The following is a 27,418-nucleotide window of genomic DNA, read 5'->3' as shown; positions in this document are numbered from 1 at the left end:
AAAGCGGAGTCATGCCCTGCTAAAAGCAATTCCCGAGCCCTGAAGGTGCTAGTTGGGGGTGAGTGTGAGAGGGGGCTCCGGCCCGTTTTGATGGTGGGGGTCTTGGGGCCTCCCCATGAAATTCTTTGGGTACTAAACCAGATAATACTTAACCGAACATACAGTTTGATCGTAATAAATTCAACTTATCGGGGTATGTCTTGGGGCCTCCCCTATTCTTTAGATTTATCCTGGAAATATGCAATTTCTGGGCATACTAAACCAGATAATACTTATGTATACCTGTTGTTTGAATCTCATGGGACCAAATAAACATATGTAAACAGCTATTTACTAAAATTCTTTCAAACATTCTATATTTATAAACATATTTGTATTTTCAAAAAAATCGGAGTTTTTATAGACAATTGGAAAGTGGATTTTGTATTTGAAAATCAGAGTGGTTGGCATCTCTGCAACATGAGACAGACATATTTTGACATCAGTGACCATAATTTTGTGACTATCTTTCATAAATAAATAGAATTTCTGATATATTTCCCAATAAACATTTTCCAAGTTCATATTGTGGGGTTCACTGTCCACATGAGAAATATTAAATACTATCATGATCTAAAAAAAATTGTTTAACATTGTGTCGTAAATTACTTGCAAACAGACCGTTACCAGGATTTGATCATTTTTGGTCACCATTATTGCTTAGACACCTGACATAATGATAACAGTGAAAGACTCTTTGAAAACAAATTATGTTTACCATATTTTGGAATCCATTATTTAACATAAAAAAAAGTTGTTTCGATGTAAAAAGGACCTGGATAAATATCTTTTAGTTACTTGTGTTTTAAACAGTTAAATCTGTTTAAGAACAAACTATATAGAACACCTTAGCCACAGGTATTCATAAATCTTAATTAATTTGTAAATCCTAATTTGATTGTTGCCAATGCACCTTCTTTAAAAACATTCAGCAGAAACTTAGGAAATCTGCCTTAAATTTCACTTGGAATTGATGAAATACAATAATCCCTTGTATTTAAAGAAAATAATTCAATATTTGCCCGCATATGTGAAGACTTGACATTATTCAATAGTTTTTAGTGGTTGTCATCTGTTTATAAGATTCCCTGTATCTGAGTTGTCTCCCCTTGGTCGACCTCGACATTTGCGGACCTGGTACTGTATGACCATGACGAGCAGAGGCGTGACACAGAGGAAACACACTCCTGCCATTACATAGGCCACCACCATCAGGCTGCCGTTCTTTTGGTCTGGCTTCTTGTATGCACACTGGTTCATCAGATGCTTATCTGAAATATACACAAGGTGAAGGTTAATCAAGACCTCAGTCCGTCTCCAAGAGCGAGTGAGTTTTAGTTTCATGACACTTTTAGCAATATTCCAGCAATATCATGGCAGGTGACACCCGAAATTGGCTTCACACATTGTACCCATGTGGGGAATCGAACCCGGTCTTCGGTGTGACGAGTGAAGGCTACCACTAGGCTACCCCACCAGCCTGTCTCCAAGACCCAAGAGCATAATTTAGATATGAGTCCTACTCAAGTCCAGAATGATTTCGCAAGTCTGGACTTATTCCAGTAATATTCCAGTTATATGGCAGCGGTCTGTAAATAATCGAGTCTGGACCAGACAATCCAGTGATCAACAGCATGAGCATCGATCTGCGCAATTGGAATCGATGACATGTGTCAACCAAGCCAGCGAGCCTGACCACCCAATCCCGTTAGTCGCCTCTTACGACAAGCATGGGTCACTGAAAGTACATACTAACCCGGACCTTCACAGGTTTTGATTGAAGAGATTCCCAGTCGCATCATAAGATGTCAAAAGAAGGTACCTTTCATTACCAAGTCTGGAGCAAACTTTCAGACCTGATTCACCAATCAAACCCATAAACTAGCCCATAATTATAGGCCAAATTAAATTCACATTAACAGAAAACCCTCTGTTGATGTTCTCAAGGAAGATATTTATCTTTTGCAAATCTCTGAGTGCATGCAATAATCCTGAATGAATCACACCATTGCTCTCCATTTGACCACAACTCTAGTCTGTCACACAGAACCCTGAAGCACATTATTTTCCCTGCTGCCTAGCAGTTTCTGACAAAGATCAAATCTAGATGTCCTCTGGTTCTGAATCTCCCATCTCACTGCTTTTCAATTTAAATGGGTTTATTTATTATCAAAATTATATACATTCTGAGACTAAGTGTTAGTCATTTAGATTCAAATCAGCTCTGGGTTCAGGTTCTGGAGAGTTTGTCTGACCTTTGTATATTGGACATAATGTTCCACTTTACCTGCTTGTGTGAAAGGGCCGGAGATTTTGGAATCAGGTCCAATGGAGCTGGGATCTCTAGGAGGACACGTTGTCTCTGCAAAGCCGATCCGTTTGTGTTCACGGTCAAATACCACGTAGAAACCCTCCATCAAGACAGCCCCCAGTACAGTTCCTGGAACAGACAAGGACACTTAGTTGACACCTTGAGTGAGTGACTGAGTGATCATGAGTGAGTGAGTGAGTGATCATGAGTGAGTGAGTGATCATGAGTGAGTGAGTGATCATGAGTGAGTGAGTGAGTGAGTGAGTGAGTGAGTGAGTGAGTGAGTGAGTTTAGTTTAGTTTTATGCCGCACTGAGCAATATTCCAGCTATATGGCTGCATCTGTATATAAACGAGTCTGGATCAGACAATCCAGTGATCAACAACATGAAGATTGATCTGCGCAATTAGAATACGATGACGTGTGAGCGAGCCCGACCACCCGATCCCGTTGGTCGCCTCTTACAACAACATGGGTTACTGAAGACCAATTCTTGCCCGGTCATGCTGTCACCAACAGTTGCTGACAGGATTTATGAACAGGTAAGAGTCTTGTCTGATCAAGTAGAAGTAAGCAGCTCACCTGCTGTAGACGAGGCGATGCCAAACTTGAAGCAGAAGCCGCTCAAAGTTGGATCACTGGGATCTTGCACTGGACGCAGGTAATGCTGAAGTAAAGAGAAGATGCATTGTATACCAAGCTAGACAATGATGGTGAAGATGATGAGGATGATGATGACGACGATGACGACAACATAGCGATGATGATGATGATGATGATGATGATGATAATGACGGCGATGATGTGAACTGGGGCACTTAAGAATATTTCACTCATATGACGACGTGCTTGCATGTGTATGTGTGCCTGCTTGTACTAGCCGTGACTGAAGCTGGTTTTATTGTGCTAGCCCACTAAGATACCATACCGCAGTGAAGCATGAATACCCAATTCAGACACATTATACTGACTTCGAGCCGACCAGTCCTTCTTGTACCCATTAATGCCGAGCGCCAGGCAGGGACCAACAAGTACCTTATTTTAACGTCTTTTGGTATGACGCAGTCGGGGATTGAACCCATGACCTTCCGCTCTCGGGGCGAAGCTCTGACCACTACACCACGACGTCGATGTGATGATGATGATGAGTGAGTGAGTTTAGTTTTAAGCTGCACTCAGCAATATTCCAACTATATGGCAACGGTCTGAAAATAATCGAGTCTGGACCAGACAATCGAGTGATCAACAGCATGAGCATCGATCTGCGCAATTGGAAACCGATGACATGTGCCAACCAAGTCAGCGAGCCTGACCACCTGATCCCGTTAGTCGCCTCTTACGACAAGCATAGTCGCCTTTTGTGGCAAGCATGGGTTGCTGAAGACCTATTCTACCCCGGATCTTCACGGGTCGATGATGATGATAATGATGATGATGATAATGATGATGATGATGATGATGATGATGATGATGATGATGATGATGATGACAACTTACCTGAGGTAGTAGAGTGAGATGGAAGAAGGTGTTGTTGGTCATGATGAGAGCCACAGACACTGTGGGGAAGCCCGTGTAGGCGATGGCCAGGTCAGTCCAACACACCACCTCTGTGCCGCTCCAGAAGTACTGAGACGGATACCAGTCGGGGACCTGAAACACATTGACTGGTTGAATCAGTGGTTGAATAAGTGATAGAGTGATTGATTAAATGGTTAGTTTGTTGGGTGGCACCATATCACTATACTTTTATATTCCAAGCTTCTATAATAAGACGAAGTACAAACAAATACATACCACAGTTACCTCCCTTACTCTTCATATAGTTAAACCTTCCCTACTTACACTGTGTCTGACCTGAAGGCCCTTCACCAGGACCTGTCACTTCCCTTCTTACACTGTGTCTGACCTTGAAGGCACTCCACCAGGACCTGTCACTTCCCTACTTACACTGTGTCTGACCTGAAGGCCCTTCACCAGGACCTGTCACTTCCCTACTTACACTGTGTCTGACCTGAAGGCACTCCTCCAGGACCTGTCACTTCCCTACTTTCACTGTGTCTGACCTGAAGGCACTCCACCAGGACCTGTCACTTCCCTACTGACACTGTGTCTGACCTGAAGGCACTCCACCAGGACCTGTCACTTCCCTACTTACACTGTGTCTGACCTGAAGGCACTTCACCAGGACCTGTCACTTCCCTACTTACACTGTGTCTGACCTGAAGGCACTCCACCAGGACCTGTCACTTCCCTACTTACACTGTGTCTGACCTGAAGGCACTCCACCAGGACCTGTCACTTCCTACTTTTTTACACTGTGTCTGACCTGACGGCACTCCACCAGGACCTGTCACTTCCCTACTTACACTGTGTCTGACCTGAAGGCAATCCACCAGGACCTGTCACTTCCCTACTTACACTGTGTCTGACCTGAAGGCACTCCACCATGACCTGTCACTTCCCTACTTACACTGTCTGACCTGACGGCACTCCACCAGGACCTGTCACTTCCTACTTACACTGTGTGCTGACCTGAAGGCCCTTCACCAGGACCTGTCACTTCCCTTCTTACACTGTGTCTGACCTGAAGGCCCTTCACCAGGACCTGTCACTTCCCTTCTTACACTGTGTTCTGGACCTCAAGGCCCTTCTCACCAGGACCTGTCACTTCCCCTTCACACAGTGCCTGACCTGGAAGGCACTTCACCAGAACCTGTCACTTCTTCTTACACTGTGTCTGACCTGAAGGCACTCCACCAGAACCTGTCACTTCCTTCTTACACTGTGTCTGACCTGAAGGCACTCCACCAGGACCTGTCACTTCCCTACTTACACTGTGTCTGACCTGAAGGCACTTCACCAGAACCTGTCACTTCCCTTCTTACACTGTGTCTGACCTGAAGGCCCTTCACCAGGACCTGTCACTTCCCTACTTACACTGTGTCTGACCTGAAGGCACTTCACCAGGACCTGTCACTTCCCTACTTTCACTGTGTCTGACCTGAAGGCACTCCACCAGGACCTGTCACTTCCCTACTGACATTGTGTCTGACCTGAAGGCACTCCACCAGGACCTGTCACTTCCCTACTTACACTGTGTCTGACCTGACGGCACTCCACCAGGACCTGTCACTTCCCTACTTACACTGTGTCTGACCTGAAGGCACTCCACCAGGACCTGTCACTTCCCTACTTACACTGTGTCTGACCTGAAGGCACTCCACCAGGACCTGTCACTTCCCTACTTACACTGTGTCTGACCTGACGGCACTCCACCAGGACCTGTCACTTCCCTACTTACACTGTGTCTGACCTGAAGGCAATCCACCAGGACCTGTCACTTCCCTACTTACACTGTGTCTGACCTGAAGGCACTCCACCATGACCTGTCACTTCCCTACTTACACTGTCTGACCTGACGGCACTCCACCAGGACCTGTCACTTCCCTACTTACACTGTGTCTGACCTGAAGGCCCTTCACCAGGACCTGTCACTTCCCTTCTTACACTGTGTCTGACCTGAAGGCCCTTCACCAGGACCTGTCACTTCCCTTCTTACACTGTGTCTGACCTCAAGGCCCTTCACCAGGACCTGTCACTTCCCTTCTTACACAGTGTCTGACTTGAAGGCACTTCACCAGAACCTGTCACTTCCCTTCTTACACTGTGTCTGACCTGAAGGCACTCCACCAGAACCTGTCACTTCCCTTCTTACACTGTGTCTGACCTGAAGGCACTCCACCAGAACCTGTCACTTCCCTTCTTACATTGTGTCTGACCTGAAGGCACTCCACCAGGACCTGTCACTTCCCTACTGACATTGTGTCTGACCTGAAGGCCCTTCACCAGGACCTGTCACTTCCCTACTTACACTGTGTCTGACCTGAAGGCACTCCACCAGGACCTGTCACTTCCCTACATACATTGTGTCTGACCTGAAGGCCCTTCACCATGACCTGTCACTTCCCTACTTACACTGCGTCTGACCTGAAGGCCCTTCACCATGACCTGTCACTTCCCTTCTTACACTGTGTCTGACCTGAAGGCCCTTCACCAGGACCTGTCACTTCCCTTCTTACACTGTGTCTGACCTCAAGGCCCTTCACCAGGACCTGTCACTTCCCTTCTTACACTGTGTCTGACCTGAAGGCCCTTCACCAGAACCTGTCACTTCCCTTCTTACACTGTGTCTGACCAGAAGGCACTCCACCAGAACCTGTCACTTCCCTTCTTACACTGTGTCTGACCTGAAGGCACTCCACCAGGACCTGTCACTTCCCTTCTTACATTGTGTCTGACCTACCTGCCCTGGTATTTGTTGTCACTTCCCTACTTACATTGAGTCTGACCTACCTGCCCTGGTATTTGTTGTCACTTACACTGTGTCTGACCTACCTGCCCTGGTATTTGTTGTCACTTCCCTACTTACATTGAGTCTGACCTACCTGCCCTGGTATTTGTTGTCACTTACACTGTGTCTGACCTACCTGCCCTGGTATTTGTTGTCACTTACACTGTGTCTGACCTACCTGCCCTGGTATTTGTTGTAACTTACACTTTGTCTGACCTACCTGCCCTGATATTTGTTGTCACTTACACTGTGTCTGACCTACCTGCCCTGATATTTGTTGTCACTTATACTGTGTCTGACCTACCTGCCCTGGTATTTGCTGTCACTTTCTACACTGTGTCTGACCTACCTGCCCTGGTATTTGTTGTCACTTACACTGTGTCTGACCTACCTGCCCTGATATTTGTTGTCACTTACACTGTGTCTGACCTACCTGCCCTGATATTTGTTGTCACTTACACTGTGTCTGACCTACCTGCCCTGATATTTGTTGTCACTTACACTGTGTCTGACCTACCTGCCCTGATATTTGTTGTCACTTACACTGTGTCTGACCTACCTGCCCTGGTATTTGTTGGCACTTACACTGTGTCTGACCTACCTGCCCTGGTATTTGTTGTCACTTACACTGTGTCTGACCTACCTGCCCTGGTATTTGTTGTCACTTACACTGTGTCTGACCTACCTGCCCTGATATTTGTTGTCACTTACATTGTGTCTGACCTACCTGCCCTGGTATTTGTTGGCACTTACACTGTGTCAGACCTACCTGCCCTGATATTTGTTGGCACTTACATTGTGTCTGACCTACCTGCCCTGGTATTTGTTGTCACTTACACTGTGTCTGACCTACCTGCCCTGGTATTTGTTGTCACTTACACTGAGTTTGTTCTGAATGCCCTCCACCAGGGCCTGGAAGACTTTGTCCGGGAGACGCAGGTTTGTAGTTCCACTGTCCACGATGGTTTTGTCATAGTTGTACTGAAAACAGAGTCAGCAATTCAGCAATATGCCAGCTATTTCACTTTGTGGGACACCAGAATTTCCCATCACATATTATGTACCCTCATGGACAAACAGTGAACACTTTTACTACCTGACTACCCTACTGTTTAGAGCACTATCCCAGTCATATTTCGGATTCACAGCTCAATGTGGTAGTGGGTGAGAGTTTTATGCCGCTTATTAGAAATATTCCAATATCGCGGCAAGTGACACCAGAAATGGGTTTCACACAATATACCCATGTGGGGAATCAAACCCAGGTCTTCGGCGTGCCGAGCAATGTGTATGTGTGGCTGCTCGTACTAGCCCAGACTTAAGCTGGTTTTATAGTACTAGCCCACTGAGATACCATGCCGCAGTGAAGCATGAATACCCCACTCAGACACATTATACTGACTCCGAGCCGACCAGTCCTTGTTGTACCCATTAATGCTGAACGCCAGGCGGGGAACAACAAGTACCATATTTTAACATCTTTTGGTATGACGCGGTCGGGGATCGAACCCGCGACCTTCCGCTCTCCGGGCGGACGCTCTAACCACTACACCGTGGAGGCGGTCAGTATAGGAGGAAAGCCATACGAGCTGTCTACGACTTCACTGAAACTCATGAACACTGGTATGGTGCTGCCAGACTTAAATACAAAACTTAGGAAAAGGGATGTAAATAAACAATCATAGCTTCCTGGCATGCCCAAGGGAAGCAACTCTGTACAGAGAATAATGACACGTCAGCTGTTACCTTGAATTACATCACATGCAACTCACCGAGAGCACAGAATAAAAAGAATTAATGGCTTAAATTACAATTCAATGCATTTGTGTGACACAGTTGTTTTGAAATAGAAAAGAGGAACTCCTTCAAAATGTTAAAATTGATATACCACCAGGGTTTTACATGACGCGTGATTCCTACGTATTTGACGCAACAATTTTGCAAACTACTCTCAAAACATTATCAAAGGAAGTCAAGCATGACGCAAGTTTTATGGGTGGCCCTCACAATTCAGTTCAATAAAATCAATTTGATAAGCAAAATATGATATTGTTTGATAGTAGTTTGACTTTTACAGAGCTGTCAGACTGTTCCAGGGAACTCAGAGGAGACAGTAATCCTGACTGTTTGAATTGAACAATGCTGTAGTTTCATTTGGTGGTGTGACATACATTTACATACTGAGAATGATTCACACAAAGAAATAGTAACATTTTCATGACTCCCAAATATTGAAAATGACTCCCAAAAATATATATTGTGAGTCACCATGACACCCATTTTTAAAAGTCTGTGTAAAAAACCCTCTTTATTCTTCCCTGCAAAGCAAGTTAAATGACTTTGAAAATATGTTTGTTGATTTAGTTTAGTGAGTGACTTTCATAAAATAATGTTTACCTCTTTACAATCCAGCTTGAGACTTTTGTTGTTGACGAGGATGTCTGCGATGACGACCTCGTAGTACCACTCCCGGTGTATGGGGGTGTAGAAGATGTTGCCTTTATACAGAGAGCCTGACACTCCCCCTAACAGCTGTAACAGATAGAAACCTGGCTGAATATGTATCTGACCCGTGAAGATCCAGGTTAGAATTGATCTTCAGCAACCCATGCTTGCCTCCTGTAAAGATCTAGGTTAGAATTGATCTTCAGTCTCCATGCCTGTCGTAATCGGCGACTAACAGGACCGGGTGGTCAGGCTCGCTGATTTGGTTGACACATGTCGTCATATGCCAATTGTGTAGAGCACTGATCATGCTGTTGATCACTGGATTGTCTGGTCCAGACTCGATTATTAACAGCCCGCCATCATATAGCTGGAATATTGCTGAGTGTGGCATAACTGACTCACTCACTCACTCACAAATACGCATCCTATAAGAAGATCTTAGCGCGCTAAGGTGATAATAAATCCCATACTTGACACTATGGTACTAAGGCTGGTTTGACCACTTTTGCCTAAACACTAGCAATACAAGTGAACTGAAGATTTGGTTAGTTTGTTGTTTAAAGCCACTCAGCAATATTCTAGCTATATGAGAATGGTCTGTAAATAATCAAGTCTGGACCAGACAATCCAGTGATCAACATCATGAGCATCGATCTACACAATTGGGATACAATGACGTGTCAACCAAAGTCAGTGAGCCTGACCATCCGATCCTGTTTTTATATCAAACATGGGTTGCTGAAGACCAATGCTAACCCGGATCTTTACGGGTTCACTCAAACATTAGTTACTTGTAGTGTAAGCTTGGGGGTCATAGTGTTATTTTGTCATCAAACAATGTCAAACAAACCCGCCCTGCCCACCTCAACTCCATCCTCACCTGATTACAACATACAACTGACATGTAGCATGGTTGTGTTGCGTGTGTCTAAAAATTGGTAATGTTATCTTTCTGGTGATAATCATTTGCAGAAGCCTGAAGTCAGGAAACGCTGATGAAGGAGGGAGGAAGAACAGAAGGCTTCTGAGGTGAGGTGAAATTGGGTTTAACGTCGTGCTTGATAATACTTTGCTCATATGATGACGTAGAAAGCTTCTGAAGGTGATAATACAACTATGTAATTTTTTAAGTAAAATTGATATTTTATACTTATCGTGACTCATGATCTTTTGCTTATCTCCCTTTCCTCTTCGAATGGTAGTGGAACACTTGAATCCCTTGAAGTTCCCGAAGCGGACGTATAAATACACTCACCCACGAGTTACCTCCCTTTGCCCTTTCCCGCGCAAACCAGTCAGGTGACCTTCCTTACTTGTCACTCTCTCTCTCTTTTCGCCCAAGCGGATGGCGATTACTGGACTCCCGTATACGGCATTATATCCTTTTATATTTAAGTCCTATTTTTTCAAAATTACGATGTATATGGATTCGACTATAACTACTTATGTAGTATTTGTAAAAACATTTGTAGAAATTAATTACATTTGAGTTGTGTTTTCATTGTTATGTAACTTTGTTGACATTTCATGAAATCCTGCAGTGTTTGCAGGTTATCCGTGGCTGATCCTCACCCCCAATGTCCTTCATGCATAAATCCATGTTCCTCCAGCTTGCACTGTACTTATTGTATTGATTTATCCAATCTTCGATTTAATCAATTCAAAGAGGAAAGGGAGATAAGCAAAAGATCATGAGTCAGGATAAGGAAAAATAAATATAATGTCAGTCGTTTAAGTTCAAATGGATAGAACAACATCCTAATATGAACAACAACAAAATAAATATAAACAGCATCATAAGTTTAGAGCCTGCATAAAAAATACCATGATGGAGGACACTAACTTAGAATTGGCCACATCACAGAGTGAGTGAGTGAGTGAGTTTAATTTTATGCCGCTTTTGGTAATATTCCAGCAATATCACGACGGGGGACACCAGAAATGGGCTTCACACATTGTACCAATGTGGGGATTCGAACCCGGTTCCTTAACCTCAAACACCTTAACCACTAGTCTGCCCCACCATCCCCCCATATCACATAACAAAACACAGAATGATGTCACAAACTTGATGAATTACAAAACGAGGGACTTTCAGTCCATTATAGCTGAGTAAACAAGACTCACCATTGTCCCATCCATTGAGTTTGTGCTCATGTTGAGAGAAACCGAATTGGGCAGTGCTTTAGCCCCACACAGCTGGATAGAGAAGAGATTCCGGACATGACCCTGCTTCACCAGGCTGTCAAGGAATGGTTCCACATCCCCATCAGGCTGCAACAATTGAGTAACCATGGTAACAAGAGAGTACAACGTGAGCTTGAATAAGGATGATCCTAGTTCAGGTTAGTGGTGGTCCGATTAATTGAAATAATCGAAGATTGGTCGCAGTGACTAAACGACCAACCATCGATCATGTTTTCTCAATCGAACACAAACATTTTGAAAAGTGACCATTTTTAGAATATTATGAAAGACTTTCGTTTTATCAGTATTTTCTGTTAGCGGTAGGTTGTCTAGTGTAGGGTTGGAATTATCTCCCTTTTTTGAACAAGCTTTTCATGTTGTGTTTGCTCTGAAGAGACCGCATGGTGTGCCGAGATGCACTGCAGGTTGATGAAAGCTGTATTGTTGTATAGAGGCGGAAAATTCACTCTTCAGGTACATATATTCATTTCTTTATAGTCTAAATGCACTGTAAAGTAGTATTTCCTACCTAGTCATAATTACAGGTAATTTTAAGTACTTTTTGAAGACTGTTTTCATTCATGCTTCACGGAAGATTGCATTACACCTAAAGGGCAGATTATTTGTTTACTTCATTACCCATGCCTAAATATATTGTTTCATTGAGTAATTCAGTTAAGTATTTAGTATATCATAATGTCATGTAGGAATAACGAAAGTGTTTTCGGTTAATTTCTCCATATTTTCATCTTTGTATTTTATGGAAGAGTTCATTTTTTCCATAGGGGTTACATTTTGCCATGTGCTTTTGAGCAATAATTTGAGATAACTATAAGAAATATTTTCAAGATATTGATACATATTTTTAAGTGAAGTGATAATGATATTTGCAATGTATTTTCAGTAGTGTATTTGCATTTGAGAGTTATTTCCATTTTGGGAGAGTCCATTATTTAATGGGTATTATTGTAGACTAAATGTATTTGTGGATCAGGACCAGGGTTGTAAGTGTAATATTTATTGTACTATTGTTGTGTTATCAATGCAGTGTGTATTTATTTCTACATTTGTTTAATTTGCAGAATCTGTCAACTTTATTTAATAAAGGACTTATTGGAAGAATTCCGCCTTATTTAACCATTGTTCATTCAAAACAATTCTAGAACACCTGTTTTCATTAACAATATTTTTCACTAGGTTGGTTTTGTCTGTTACATTTCATAAGCACTACAAGCTCGTTCCAAGTCATGATTGAATTTATCTTAAAGACTCCAGGAAATTTATGTTCTTCCATACTGGTTCATCCTTTAAAGATGTGAAATTTGCCCAAAAAAATCGAAAGAACTACGTTTTTTCCTTATTTTTGTGTGCATTAACACATTTCATAAATGACGCTAACCAATTATTTTCGATGATTGATCGGTTGTAATTAACCAATCATCAATTATGAGATTTTAACCAATTCCCAACACTAGTTCAGGTTGACGTTCTAACCACACGTGACAACATTTGAAAAGGGACTAAAATTTGAAATTCCATTTAAGTTCTGTTTTTATTCCCAAGTGTCTACACACATCCAATAAAATTTAAATTTTTAATACTGTTTATGTACTAGTTGAGAAATATCTGTCTGGTATCTAGCAAATCATGGAGGATTCTTGATTTAGATTTCAGTTTTGCAAGAGGAGATGTTTTCTGTGTTACTTGTTGATTAACACCGCTTCTCATCAATATTTCGACCCGTGAAGATCCGGGGTAGAATAGGTTTTGAGCAACCCATGCTTGCCACAGAAGGCGACTACTGGTATGCTTGTCGTAAGAGGCGACTAACGAGATCAGGTGGTCAGGCTCGCTGGCTTGGTTGACACATGTCATCGGTTCCCAATTGCGCAGATAGATGCTCATGCTGTTGATCACTAGATTGACTGGTCCAGACTGGATTACTTAGAGACCGCCACCATAGAGCTGGAATATTGCTGAGTGCGGCTTTAAACTAAACTCACTCACTCACTCAATATTTCAGCTATTAAAAAGAAAAGAAGACAATTAAGTGGTTGGTATAATGAGCAACTGTCCCAAAAATTGAGGTGTGATGACAAAGTCCTAGATCCCGACTACTGGTCCACCTTTGACCCATCAGATTTGTTTGTTTGTTTGTTCGTTTGTTGTTTAATGCCACCTAGCAATATCCAAGCTATATGGCAGCAGTCTGTAAATAATCGAGTCTGGACCAGACAATCCAGTGATCAACAGCATGAGCATCGATATACCCAAATGGAATACCATTACATGTGTCTACCAAGTCAGCAAGCCAGACCACCTGATCCCATTAGTCGCCTCTCACGACAAGCATAGGTTGGTGAAGATTAATTCTAGCTCGGATCTTCACGGGTCTACAATCATCATAAGTAAACATACTCCACACAGGGATGCTGTTCAAGGTTCACAGGACCAGCAAAGCATAATACCTAAAAAAAATTTTTCTTAATTTGACCAAGGACACTTCAGCAAGCATCTGAAGCACCTGCTTGAGTCCTACCCGTGAAATTTCCTGATATGCGAATCCGATGATGCCCTGCCAGTCTGATGTGTTGATGAAGAAGTTGGAAGACCTTGTGATGAAGGCAATGTTGGACCTGACGGTGATGTTGGGCAGCGATGGGAGGTTGACCATGTCAGTGGCTAGCTCCCCTGTCCAGTCCCCTTGGGTGTAAGGGACATACACAGACCTCCCACTATCCTCATACGTGGAGGACCTGATCACACAGATGATATAATGATGATGATGATGATGATGATGATGGTGATGATGAAAATGATGATGATAGTGCCTGAACTAAAATTTGACTGACTGACTGAGTTTGGTTTTACGCCGCTTTTAGCAATACTTCCAGCAACATCACGGCAGGGGACACTAGAAATGGGCTTCACACATTGTACCCATGTGGGGATTCGAACCTGGGTCTTTGGCGTGACGAGCCAACGCTTTAACCATTAGGCTACCCCACCGCCCCTTAAAATTTGACATCGCATCAGCATTATTTCAGCAACATATAGAGAATCTCACCCAAGTGTCTTCTTATATCAAATATATAACACAAGTTGATTAAAGTTACAAATCGGCAAGCCTTGGATATTTGCAACTTTAAGCAACTTGTGTTATGCATTTGATTTCAGAAGACACGAGGGTGAGATTGTATTCATTATCCAAAATCATTCTTCATCAGTTATTATGACAGTTCAACTGTTGCGATGTCTACAATGTAGACAAAGTCTAGATAAGCTGCGTATCTGTGTAAGATATGCATTGAAATTTCAGAAATACACACTAAAATATATGTGTAGCATCCCAGATATGCACAGGAAATTACAGTTAGTTGTTGACTTGCGTACACTGACTTACCGGTAAAAAACAAATGCGTACCAGAAAGCATCTAACTGTCAATTGTTGCGAGTGAACCGGGTAGATTAACGCATGAATTTCACTATGTAACTGTACACTTTATGAACTACAGAAAGAAACAAACACAGCTAGTTATGTTTGTAACACTCATTTTGATCCGTTCTTCTGAAAATATCATCAAATGAAATCGTTTGTCTTGTTAGAAAGTCCAGACATACATTCTGTATCAACAGAGATGGAAATCGCCTGTGCATTCGTCTTCTAAAACATCATATCAAAGTAAGATTTCAGCATTTGTCACTGTTCAAAATCGACCTTTAGTAATTCGGTCATTGTAAAAGATATTTTTCATGAACCTCCAGGAAATTGTTTTGAATTGGAGGTTGCTATTGACAGATTTGCTAACCGCTGTCACTGCAAGCAATCGAGTCTGAGGTTTACGCCGCTTTTAGCAATATTCCACCAACACGGGAGGGGACTCGACAAATGGGCTTCACACATTGTATCTATGTGGGGAATTGAACCGCGGCTTTCCTCGTGACGAGCGAATGCTATAACCACTAGGCTACCCCCCTGCACCTGCCAGTTTTTGATGATAAAGAGATACAGTGTGGGTTCTGTTCAGTTAAAAAAAAATTGATGCCAGAAAAACACAGAAAAGATGCTCAAGTCACAAAGGTGCGCGAGTCTAGTTTTATGCTGCTTTTAGTAATATTCCAGCAATATCACAGCAAGGGACACAGCAGTTGTACCCCATGTGGGCAAACACGTTAACCACTAGGCTACCCCACTGCCCAAACAAAGGTGAACACAGAATCTTCATGCTCGTCCTAGAAACTGCATATCAAGTCACGTCTACAAAATGTGTATATTTATTGAGAAATGGCAATAATGGGCTAAAGGTGATGCGACACATATACAAATGGATTAAAATTCTGTGTTTTGGAGACAGTTCATCCTCGATAATCTCCAGTGTATACGTTCCAATAAATCTCCACTATACCCTGGATGCATCTACTGCTTGAGCCGATGATTAAATTACCTCCCTTTGCTGGCTCCGCATTCTCACAGTAGCCAATCAGATAAGACGCCGTTACAACTGAGCTTGGAAGTGTCAACAAAGATAGCGGTCACAGCCACGAAAGTTTGTTCGCAGTGCAACTCAGATTTGGGGGACAAACATACCGAAAAATTGACAGGTCTAAAATCATGCAAAAATATATGCAAGAACCCCTTCTACCTCTTTCAGAGTACCTTTGCAACAATATATTATTGTGTTGCCAAGTTTAATCGGTTAGATAATTTAAAAGGCGAAAGTGAGTTGTGATTGGTACGCTCAGCTTCCAAGCGTAGACACATGATTGGATAAACAGCAAACCAAGGGATGTAATAAAATCATCGGCTCAAGCCGCAGATGCATCCTGGGTATAGTGGAGATTTACCCTGGAGAACGTATACACTGGAGATTATCAAGGATGGAGACAATTGAGCTGGTATCAGTTTCAAAGTTTGTAAAATATCAGAAGAAAACAAGCTCATTCAGCGACATGGAAAGGTCAGACTGAAGGTGAAGGTCAGACTGAAGGTGAAGGTCAGCCTGTTGCTGGTTCAAAAATATATCAGTATATGAAAGGTGTGAGTAGGCTCAACAGTTTAGTATACCTTGTATGCGGTACAAATATTTTCTGTGAATACACAATGCCATTAAGAAAGTGGTCAAATGTAACACAAGTTCCTTAAAACATTTAACCATATTCACTGTAATAAAGATCTAGGATGCTAAAAGATTTACGGAATAAGGTGTGCTTCTTGAAGCAAAGTGCTTAATATGGTGAATAAGGCACATGTTTTACCACAAGCACAAATTTCATAACTTGATACATACACAAATGGCTCACCAATGAACTAAAATGAATTTTTCAAAATGGCCGCCAAGACAGATATGTAAATATTATTGTTCTAAAGTAAGATCATCAGTTAACCAACGTATAATGCATGGTGTACTCACTCGTTGGTGTGAAAAAACTTGCTGATTTCATCATCCTGCGATGCTGCGATGGCAAAGTTGCTGCTGCCAGTGTCAACAAGGACATTTAACTGCAAACATAGAAGAAACTATGGTAACAGAGATATAATGTATCGGGCATGACACATGATCATCAGGTGCATACATAAACTTTCCCAGTAGGCTGTAACCGAGCTGGATTCAATTGATTCAATATGAATACATAAAGTGTATGGTGTGAACTACAGCAAACAAGGAATATTTCTGGTGATTACTGTGTACATGTTGTATTTTCATGCATTCTCTTTCCAATGTCAAAAGCAGCGAGTATCACTGAAAAATATAAAATGGTTGGCACCAGAAATCAGCAAGACAACAAGCTATATTTGAGGCCCTAAAATGACCTCTGTTCTCCCTGACTTAGTACCTATTTTTTTACTGTTTTTTTAGAAATAACGTGACTAATCTAGAAAAAAACAATTCTAACCCGGATCTTCACGGGTTGTAAACTTGAGAACAGGATTTGATGAACACTATTATGACTGCAAGATTAACTCAGCTTGGTATGTGTCCTGGATAGATAAACAAACCCAGAAAATATGTTATCATACAAAACAGGATTTCCTGTTATGGGCTCTGGCATTCAAAATGGCCGCACCCATGTTAAGCTGCAAGATTGAGAGTGTAACCCATAAAAAGTTTTATCAGTTGCAAATAATAGTTTTGAATCATTTGAGTTGGCCACATTTATCCCATTTTCCATAAATGAAACATGATGAGCACTATTTTTATAGTTTAAATCGTGCAGCCGAAGCACACTGAAAATATTTAATCCGGGTCATTTCAATACCTACCATGCCATGGCAGGCACATTAAGCACTATTTCGATCCCTGAACTGATATTATTTTATATAATTACATGCTAAAATAACTATTAGACCAAACAATTATCAAAATATTGTACAAAATGATTTCTTTCCAAATTAGCCTGTCAAGGTCACAGAGTTTGGGATCTTTAATATGTCCATGTATCATTCAACTTAATAGCCTAACATCTAGTCTCTGAAATGAAAATATTTCACAGAAAAAATACAGCTCCTATAGTCTGTTTGCAGTGCAAACGTATGAATTTCACTTTAAACAAAAAAGTATATCAAATAAAATGAAACTAAGATTGTGAATCCTCATAATTTTACCTTGCTGATTGAACATTTAAATCTCAGAATTTTATTCAACTTAAAATAAAAGTTGTTTAACAAATGATCATAGTTTCAGATTGCTATTATTGGTTTGTATTACAAGGGGGTAAGCGCAGTAGTTGGAAGAGTGAAACAAATGCACATGTGGTATGTGATGAGCATTAACTTCGACCAAACATACATGTTCTCGGTGTTTCACTTAATGTGCATACTCCCTTGTAATACAATGCGGCGTAAAACTAAACTCACTCACTAACTTCCATACACTGACCTTCTGCGGAGGCGTACCGATGTTCATCTCGATATAGTAACCCTCGCCAGACTGACCATGAAGGTTTTGAGTTGCACGTCTGCTGCGCTGACCAGGCACGAAGGTCTGTCTGTTGGCGGCCATGATGCAACTTGAGTTTGATGACCTTCCCCTGGCATGGGGTCAAGGTCACACTCATCAGTACATTGACAGTGATGGCTAGTGACAACCCCTTTCTCCAAAGACCTAAAGGCTGTGAAGTGTGCTTCATAATGTCTTGGGAGGAACAACACACAATTCCCAAACATGTGAATCTACTTCATTCTATGTCCTAAGTAGTCCTGCAAAAGAAAATCAAACAAAATTTAGTAAATGTTGCATAACCAGTAGGGGCAGGGATGGAAATAACCTTCAAATTGCTAGTGTACTCCGATACAGTGGCACATGTAAAATCACTTGCCCTGATCATTTTTCCACTATACCGGCCGTTAGCTTGTTGATTTTTTAAATAAACAACATAATTAACATTTGAATATCAACTGGACACCGGTACAGTGTGATAAACAAATTTGCTTGCCCGACAGAAAAAAAAACACTGGACTCGGGCGTCGGGCAATGGGTTATTTCCACCCCTGAGGGGTGGGTATTGCAGAGAATTTTCATATTGCGATATGTTGCAATGCGAAAGCATATATTGCGATATGTATTGCAATATACTGAAAGTAGTTTTTTTCAACAAAAAATACTTATAATTGAGTTTATGATTGATTCATAGAGCAAAAAACAACAAAATCACTATGCTTAATTTAGCTTTAATAAACACTTTTAATCATGAAAAATAAAACAGTAAATAATATTTGGCGCAAATGAAACAAGGAAAAGAACAATTTAACATCAACACAGTGGTTCAGCCCCAAATGCTGCCATGCTGAAACCTTTGCCCTAGTATTTGGCACCACAAAAAAAATTTTGTTATTGGGGTCACCATTTTACAACAAACGCTTGAGATCCGGTGTGAAAAACGGAAATGTCCCTAGATTTCCGAGTGTTATGAAGTTTTCCGAATGCATGTCAAAATACCGGTTTTCGATCAATGTATCACAATACGTATCATTTTCATGTCTGAACCGGTAAATACCAGTAAACTTGTTATATTGCGCAGCCCTAATGACCAGTGATGGGGCTGAGAGTTTATTCCTTCAGTACAGGTGAGGTGAAATTGGGCTTAACATCGTACTTGAGAATATTTCGCTCATATGACTATGTGAATGCGTGTGTATGTGTATGTGCGGCTGCTTGTACTAGCCCAGACTTAAGCTGGTTTTATAGTGCTAGCCCACTGAGATACCATGCCGCAGTAAAGCATGAATACCCCACTCAGACACATTATACTGACTCCGAGCCGACCAGTCCTAGTTGTACCCATTAATGCCGAACGCCAGGCAGGGACCAACAAGTACCATATTTTAACGTCTTTTGGTATGACGCGTCGGGGATCAAACCTGCGACCTTTCACTCTCCTGGCAGACGCTGTAACCACTACACCACGGAGGCGGTCCCTTCAGTAGGTCAGCACCCTTTGTACTTCCAGGGCTAACATTTGGGTAAACCTACACTTACCCCCACATCAATTTCTGTGATCCCCAGGGTTTTAGTCGACTCACAAACATGGGGGTCCTGGGGACCCCTAATTATTAGTTTCAGGGGTAGTTGCAGGCAATATGAAGGTCTTCTGAAGTTACAGTGTAGGGAACTGTATGTTTTAATAATTTGGAATGAATCATTGATCATGTGGACTGATGGATGAAATGATGCACACTACTGCTCTGAACGAAACAACCAAACACTTTACAAAGTCATAGATGTGTTGAAACTTGTAGGTATAGTGAATAATGTCCCTCTGAACGCAGTGATTTTTCTTCTGCATCCATTCTCTACATTCGTGTGTACTGGACGCACATTTGTGGGTCACGAAAAACCCTGTCCCCCCACCCCCTTCTTAAATTTCATTAACATTTTGCCAAACGAGCAAATATTGCTAAGGGAGGTAACTTGTACTATATAGAAATTAAGCTGTTGTCCTTTCCATCACAGGTTATATTTCGGATTACAGTTTCTCAGTAAAGTGCATCATTATTGTGTGATACTCGATTCTGAGAGCTCTGAGAGCTGAAGACTCATTAAAACCGTACTTAATTAAAGTGACCGATTGACCACGTATGAATACAATGAACTCGTTGACTCTTTTGTTTGTAAAGAAACATGTCTGACATGGGTCTTAAATCAATAAAAAAGGACCGCAAAATTGAAAACAGAGTAGCTTTATCTTTTAATTCAAAGCTGATACATCACACAGATTAACAAATTCGCTAATTACATTACAGCCTGGTGTACGGTTTGCAAAAAAACAATAATAATAATAAGTTCAATAATCAATCAATTTTAATCAACACTTTATTCACGAAAAAACCTGCAAAAACACCTTTTAGAAACATATATATATGCAAATCAAGGTGTGCCATTTATTGTGAAGCGACACGACCAATACCATAATAGTAGAAAAAAACAGTTCAGTAGCAGTTTTCCAATCTAGAACATGATTCTACGAATTCTGGGTTTGTATATTACTTCAATGTCAGTTTTGTCTACATGTTGATTAACTTTGTAACAGCACATTTTCTTTTTAAAAAATAACTAATATATTCCTTGAATCACTTCACAACATGACTTGTCTATCAGATTCTACCAAGATACACTCAATATCGTAGCAAAATAGTTTTATGTTGATACCATTACATAAAAAGAATAAAATACTGAAATGATAATTTACAGAGGAAGAGATAAGCTGCGTATCTGCGAAAATTACGCATGCAAGTACGCTTGAATTTTGGTAAATACTCAATAAATGTGATCATACATGTGTACACACGAAAATGGCAAATCTTAGCTTGCGTGCGTACCGGTGAATAGATAAAATATACTGAGAGGTTCTATTTCAGGACATGAAATTGACAACTTGCAGTCATTCTTACTGTTTCTCATATTACAGATCAAACATAAATAACAAACACTAACATTTAAACTTTATTGTATTTTTAAAATTAATGGAAAATGGCAAAATACCCAATTGAGAGTGAATGAGGTGAGTACAATATATTTGGTTACTCAAAGGAAAATTAGGAAACCCAACTGAGATGAACACAGGCGAGTACAGAAATCAGTTATCTGTAGCTCTAATTTACATTGTATTGATAACTAAACCCTTTCCACATAATAATTCAGTAAGTATTTGTAATAGACCATTATTCAGGTATATTTCCCATTTGTGTTTTATCTACAAGTTCAGAGTGAATTTTGTCTACAAGTGGAGGGTCTCTACAAATTGTCATGGCTATGAAATAGTTGGTTAAAAATTCACCTGCACCTACATGTAAGGTCATGTCTAACCTAAGAGTGAGTGAGTTTAGTTTTACACCACACTATGGCAGTGGTCTGTAAAGAACTGAATCTGGACCAGACAATCCAGTGATCAACAGCACAAGCACTGATCTACGCAATTGGGATACGATGACATGTGTCAACCAAATCAGCAAGTCTGACCACCTGATCCCGTTAGTCACCTCTTACTACAAGCATGGGTTACTGAAGTTCCATTGTAACCCGGATCTTCACAGGTTCTTAGCTTGGACCTCATTGCACATCTTGGCTGGACTAACATTGGTCCCTGAGCAGGTGTAGATATATCTGTGATCATGATGGTAAAAGTGTCAAATAAGTTACCCTTTTAAGAATACTTATAGAATGACACACCACATTTGTTCCTTTTAAGTTTAACTCCTCAATCAGCACTTTTCAAGCTACATGACGGTGGTCTCACAGTCTACAAATATAGTCTGGACCAGACAATCCAGTGATTGACATCATGAGCATTGTTCCATGCAGCTGGTATACAATGATACAAGTAAATTCTGAGTCATGTTCTGGGATTCGAACCATGGGACTTCTTATCTCGAGCTGTATGCCTTGTTTACATGACTAAGGAGAATAATGTCTTCAGCAAATTGACAGAGTACGCATTTATCATGGGACCCTCTATTATCGCGGTAGTTAATGTTGTCGCCATCGGGATTATGAACAGCTACTGACATTTAGCATTTTATATATATTTTCAGTTGACTGATGTTTAATCTTCATTTCTGTCACAAGTACTGTGACACATGGTCGCAACTCGTTTAATACCATTGCGGCAATTCCGATTGTCTCGTTTGACCCGGAAATTGAAGCAACTCTCTATTATTGCGGTATTGCTATTTTCTTACCATGGCACGCGGTACAAGCAGATGACACTGTGAAACGTTTACTAAGACAAGTAACGAATCTAAATAATTTGATCATTTAAAAATATTTAGGAATTTCATTCACATTAGTAATATCATCATGTTTTTAACCCAAACATCTGAAACTTCTATTCATTTGGATACAAGGTAACAATAATGTTACGAAATATTGTTTTTCCGGCTTAAAACGTACCATACAAGTTGGTGCCGTGTGCAGAGTGAAGTTGCATAAATACGTCACTTCCTGTTATATTTTTAGCATGGAAAATACGCAAATGACCTTATAGAGCGGTAGCGGCAGTGTCCGGACACGGGCAGTACTCGACGCCTCTCGTTAAACATATATTTATAGCTAATTAGGTTAAGCGTTAATGCGCAACATATACGCGCATAAATATTCCTCTTCCGCCCTGCATCACGAAAAAAATCGTCTGCTAGAGGTAACACCCATGTGCAAAGCGTCCAATATCTGCCTTCCTACTTGATTGCCACGCCCCCTGATAGTCTTACATTTCCGCTAAGCAACACCGTTTCCGGTTTTAAGATCATGTACTACTTACAACTTGTTTTAGATGAAATGTAACTGACATAAGAACTCTAGTGAATGCATGCAGCCGGCTTCGAAGTACTATGGCACCAAATTCTAAAAATGGCCCGTTTTGTGCCCTGTCCGGCTACTGCCTCAGTGCGTGACAGTGGGAAGGCAGTACTCAGACACATTTAAACTGACACATTTGAAATAACAATCTCATCCCCATTTCAATAAACAAATTCAATCCAACTAATTTATAAATCAAATCAAATTTAACATTAATCATAATAACATTATATAATCTTATATGAAGAAAATAATACGTTTTACATAAATCTTTTGCTCTATTCCTTATTTATGTTCTAACGAATTGTAGGTTCTGCAACAAAATGAACAGGGGAAGGAACGCTAATAAACCAACCTACAGCGCTGATAACGTGAGAAGGGCGATAGACGCCATTAATACCCGAGGGATTTCCGTTAGGAAAGCTGCGACAAGTTATGGTATCCCAAGAAGTACTCTTCACGATAAACTAATGAACAAGGTCCCTATTGAGTTCAAAAAGGACCCTCCCCCTATCCTGTCACACGAGGAGGAGCAGAAACTTTCTCTCTGGGCTATCCAGATGTCCCAGATTGGGTACGGGCGGACTAGGGAGCAGCTCCTTGACACAGTTCAAAACATTTTAAAGGGAACAAATCGCCCCAACCCCTTTAAAAATAACAGACCAGCAAAAGACTGGTTTCCTGCTTTTCTGAGACGCAACCCAACTTTGTCGATCAAACACCTATGCAGTTGGCAAAGGAAAGGGCCATGGTTACAAAAGAAAAAATTGACCAGTGGTTTGACTCGCTTTCAGAGTATTTAAATCAAAATGCAGATATGCAGTTACTAAGCAAACCATCACGCATTTTCAATGCTGATGAGTCAGGGTTTCCCCTTTGTCCAAAAAGTGGCAAAGTTCTTGCAGAGAAAGGATGCCAAAATGTGTATAATTTCTCATCCTCAGACAAATCTCAGGTAACGGTTCTGGCCTGCGCTAGTGCAGCTGGGACGTACGTTACTCCTATGATAGTATATCCCGGGAGTAGGTTTCATTATAATCCTCTAGAGGGATTTGAATCTGCCGTCTTGGGCAGGAGTGAGAGTGGTTGGATGGACTCTGAGCTGTTTGCTTCTTGGCTGCACACTGTGTTCATACCACATATCAATCGCTGTGCAGTCAAAAAGCCAGTGGTTCTTTTTGTCGATGGTCACTCCACTCACCTCACTTTGGATGCATGTAATGCATGCATAGATAATAACATCATCTTATATTGTCTCCCTTCACATGCATCACATGTTATCCAGCCCTTAGACCTGTCTGTTTTCCTCATTGAAGCGCACATGGCGTCAGTCTGTAAGGCAATATCAGGATGAGCATGTTGGTGAGACTGTTATGAAAGCAGTCTTTGCGAGAGTGTTCAGAGGTGCGAGAGTGTTCAGAGGTGCGAGAGTGTTCAGAGGAGCGAGAGTGTTCAGAGGTGCGAGAGTGTTCAGAGGAGCGAGAGTGTTCAGAGGTGCGAGTGTTCAGAGGTGCGAGAGTGTTCAGAGGTGCGAGAGTGTTCAGAGGTGCGAGAGTGTTCAGAGGTGCGAGAGTGTTCAGAGGTGCGTGGGAGTTGGCAGCAACTGCCGAAAATGCAATAAAAGGTTTTAATGAATCTGGCCTCTTTCCCTTTAACAAATCGAAGGTTACTTCAAGTTTGAAACTGGCCCCAAGCTACGTCTTTAACAAGCAAACTCAGACAACCGTTTCTTCACCCTCACATTCCGGAATAGCCCATGTCTCTCCTCATACAACCCCCAACCCCTCTGGTACAACCCCCAACCCCCAGGATACTCCACAGAGCAATACCACTCCCCCAACGGATTTTGATAAACATCTCACTCTCCCAAAGGTCCAAAACTGACCCAACAAGAGAGTAAGGACTCTCCTACCGAAATCTGCGTTAGGTGAGGATATACGAGAAATCCTACTCGAGAAACAAAGGAAACTTACTGCAGAAAATGAAATGAAAGAAAAAAGGAAAAAAGAAAGGGAGGAGAAAAAGAAACAGCAAAAAAATTGCACGCCAAGCAATTCGCGATGAGAAAAAGATCGAAAGAGAATTAAAAAAACGAATTGCTGAACAGAAGAAAGCAGAACGTTTTATGGAACTTACAAAGACATAATGCAACTGACAGAGACAGTGACGAGAACATGTCTGATTCAGAAATTCCATACGATGACGAATTGAGGGCGAGGGATGGTGATGTGTATGCGCGGATGATGAGGACATTTGTTCTGGCGCGTGTTTGTTTGGCGACATTGATGGTGATGAGTGGGTGGGGTGCTCTGGTTGTCCACGGTGGTTTCACCAGAGCTGCATTTATCTTGACACCTTGACCATAGACCAGATCATCGATCTTGACTTCAAATGTCAATTGTGCTGACTATAACATGTTTTTAACACATTTCCTAACACAGTTGTTAGACAATGTTCACTGTTTGAATGTTACTCATATGTTCTCACTAATTTAATGTTAGTAGCTTGTGAGACATAAAAGACATTTAAACACACACTGATTATTATTTGTTATGTTTAAACAGATGGACTATCCGTTCGAAGTGCTGTTCAATCAACTTCATGCCTACAGTGGGCCACCAGGAATGGGAATAAATACGAATGCCCTTGAATACACAATCAGTAAAAAACCAGTTGCTGTAATTTCATGTATAACCGGGTAATTGGATTTGAAAAACATTATCAATGACACGTTTAATATCACTGTGTATCCTCAATATAAAATCGAAACATAGTTAACACTTAAGACAAACATGTAAAATTTACAGCTATTGACCAAAAAAAAAAGCTATAGACATAAAATATTGTACTAGTAGCAAGGAGACGTATGTATGTTACGTGTTTATCATGTCTACACAAAATTCACTTTTTTCCTACTTTATTATAGGTACCACATGCTTCATGTGAAACCCCTGCCATTCATGGCCTTGAAGATGGATCTTGAACCTCACAACAGGTTCGATAGGAATGCTATAAAAATCACTGTACCAGAAGCATATGAGATACCAAGCATATTCTTAGATGCTGAGGTTCGGCCAGGGCCAAATAGACAGCTTGCACGCGATATCGCTGGAGCCCTTGTCGGGCTCGTACCACAGCAATTGACATCAGTATTTGGTCCACTGTTTAGGGACAATAAAATATTAAGTATAACACCCTTTTATACGGGTAGAATGTCACACGGTGGCCTAATCAGAGGTGGAGGCCCAAAACTTGATTGTTTTTATTCGGTAGTGTAAATCTCAGTCAGACTAAGGAGTTTACAGAGTTTACGTAGATTTCATTATAAACAGCAGTTGTCTCCCTTCATATCTTATAAGTCTAGTCCAAATCGATGGGTATCGCTGTGAGTTGTTCAGTTTTCACTGTTATGTGTCCGGCTACTGCCTCTATCGCTCTAGTTGTCGCAGGATTGCTTTTGATGAAGTAAGTTTTGATTCATGCTAGATGTAATGGCAGTAGGGGTCATGCTAGTTTCAAAATGTTCTAGAACTTACTGAAAAGATGAATGCTTTAATATTTCTCCGATTACACATAACATTCAAATGAAATCGATGACTTTTTCAAGAGCGATGAATATATTTTACGTAATTTGCATATGTAAACAGCCGATGCGGGGTGTAGTGTTTCTGATTTCCCGATGTTTTCGCGTGCCGCGATAATAGAGAGTCCCAGTATAACCTGTGGGATAACTTCACACTTTACGACAGACTTATTATAAAATATAATATATGTATAACAGCTAAATAACAGCTCAGGTATATGGGATATCTGTTATAAACATTTGCTTTTAGTGATAAGTGTTTTATCCTTTTACCCATTTATTAAACATGAACTTTGTAACAGAACGTTTTCTTCTAAAAATAAAAACTAAATTTAAAATATTCTTTGCATCAATTCACAACACAGCATTTATCAGATTTTTTTAGGCACGTCCAATATCGTAGCAAATTGTGACATTAAGAATATCATTTAGAGCGTCTAAAACAGTGATGAAGGGTGTTATGATGTTTGTTCCGGAGTTCTAAGATATTGTGCAACGTGTGAGCGAAAATCGAGGGTCTCCATCGAAAATATATATTTTCTTTCTTTCACTATGATAATAAACTGGATAGCAGGACTGTAAACCATTAAGCACTATAACTGATACTTACACTTGTATCCTTTGAAATGAGAACAGTTTTTAGATAAATGTACAATATATCCACACTTCCTTGTTCCTTTCCCACGTAGTCAACCGTTTGAGAGTTG

At 41.1% G+C, this 27,418-nt stretch overlaps 2 protein-coding genes across 2 annotated transcripts; one reads left to right on the top strand and one right to left on the bottom strand.

The window, feature by feature from the left end:
• Positions 1-311: 311 nt before the first annotated feature.
• Positions 312-27,418, bottom strand: LOC124288635 (beta-secretase 1-like). Its single transcript, XM_046725191.1, has 11 exons — positions 27,322-27,418; positions 18,215-18,534; positions 16,748-16,836; positions 13,876-14,092; positions 11,277-11,423; positions 9,099-9,233; positions 7,581-7,682; positions 3,848-4,000; positions 2,933-3,017; positions 2,327-2,479; positions 312-1,310 (listed from the first exon to the last, which is right to left on the bottom strand). The coding sequence occupies exons 2-11, from the start codon at positions 18,335-18,337 to the stop codon at positions 1,108-1,110; spliced, it is 1,407 nt and encodes a 468-aa protein (XP_046581147.1). The 5' UTR covers positions 18,338-18,534; positions 27,322-27,418; the 3' UTR covers positions 312-1,107.
• On the top strand, positions 23,452-24,443 carry LOC124288731 (MFS-type transporter clz9-like; the record flags this gene model as incomplete). The annotated part of the gene is made up of 2 exons (XM_046725265.1): positions 23,452-23,736; positions 23,859-24,443. Coding segments are annotated over exons 1-2 (870 nt in total), but the record flags the coding sequence as incomplete, so codon positions are not given.

This window comes from Haliotis rubra, unplaced genomic scaffold (assembly GCF_003918875.1).
Source record: "Haliotis rubra isolate DU_JTF1 unplaced genomic scaffold, ASM391887v1 Scf1112, whole genome shotgun sequence".
In the NCBI taxonomy this organism is placed as follows: Eukaryota; Metazoa; Mollusca; class Gastropoda; order Lepetellida; family Haliotidae; genus Haliotis; species Haliotis rubra.
This window is presented reverse-complemented; position numbering and strand designations above follow the sequence as displayed.

Coding starts and splice junctions, on each gene's coding strand:
- LOC124288635 (XM_046725191.1), bottom strand. CDS start 18,337: ATGGCCGCCAACAGACAGACCTTCGTGCCTGGTCAGCGCAGCAGACGT. Junction 14,093..16,747: donor AAGTTTTTTCACACCAACGA/GTGAGTACACCA, acceptor CTGTGTGATCAG/GTCCTCCACGTATGAGGATA. Junction 3,018..3,847: donor ATCTCACTCTACTACCTCAG/GTAAGTTGTCAT, acceptor TCTTTACTTCAG/CATTACCTGCGTCCAGTGCA.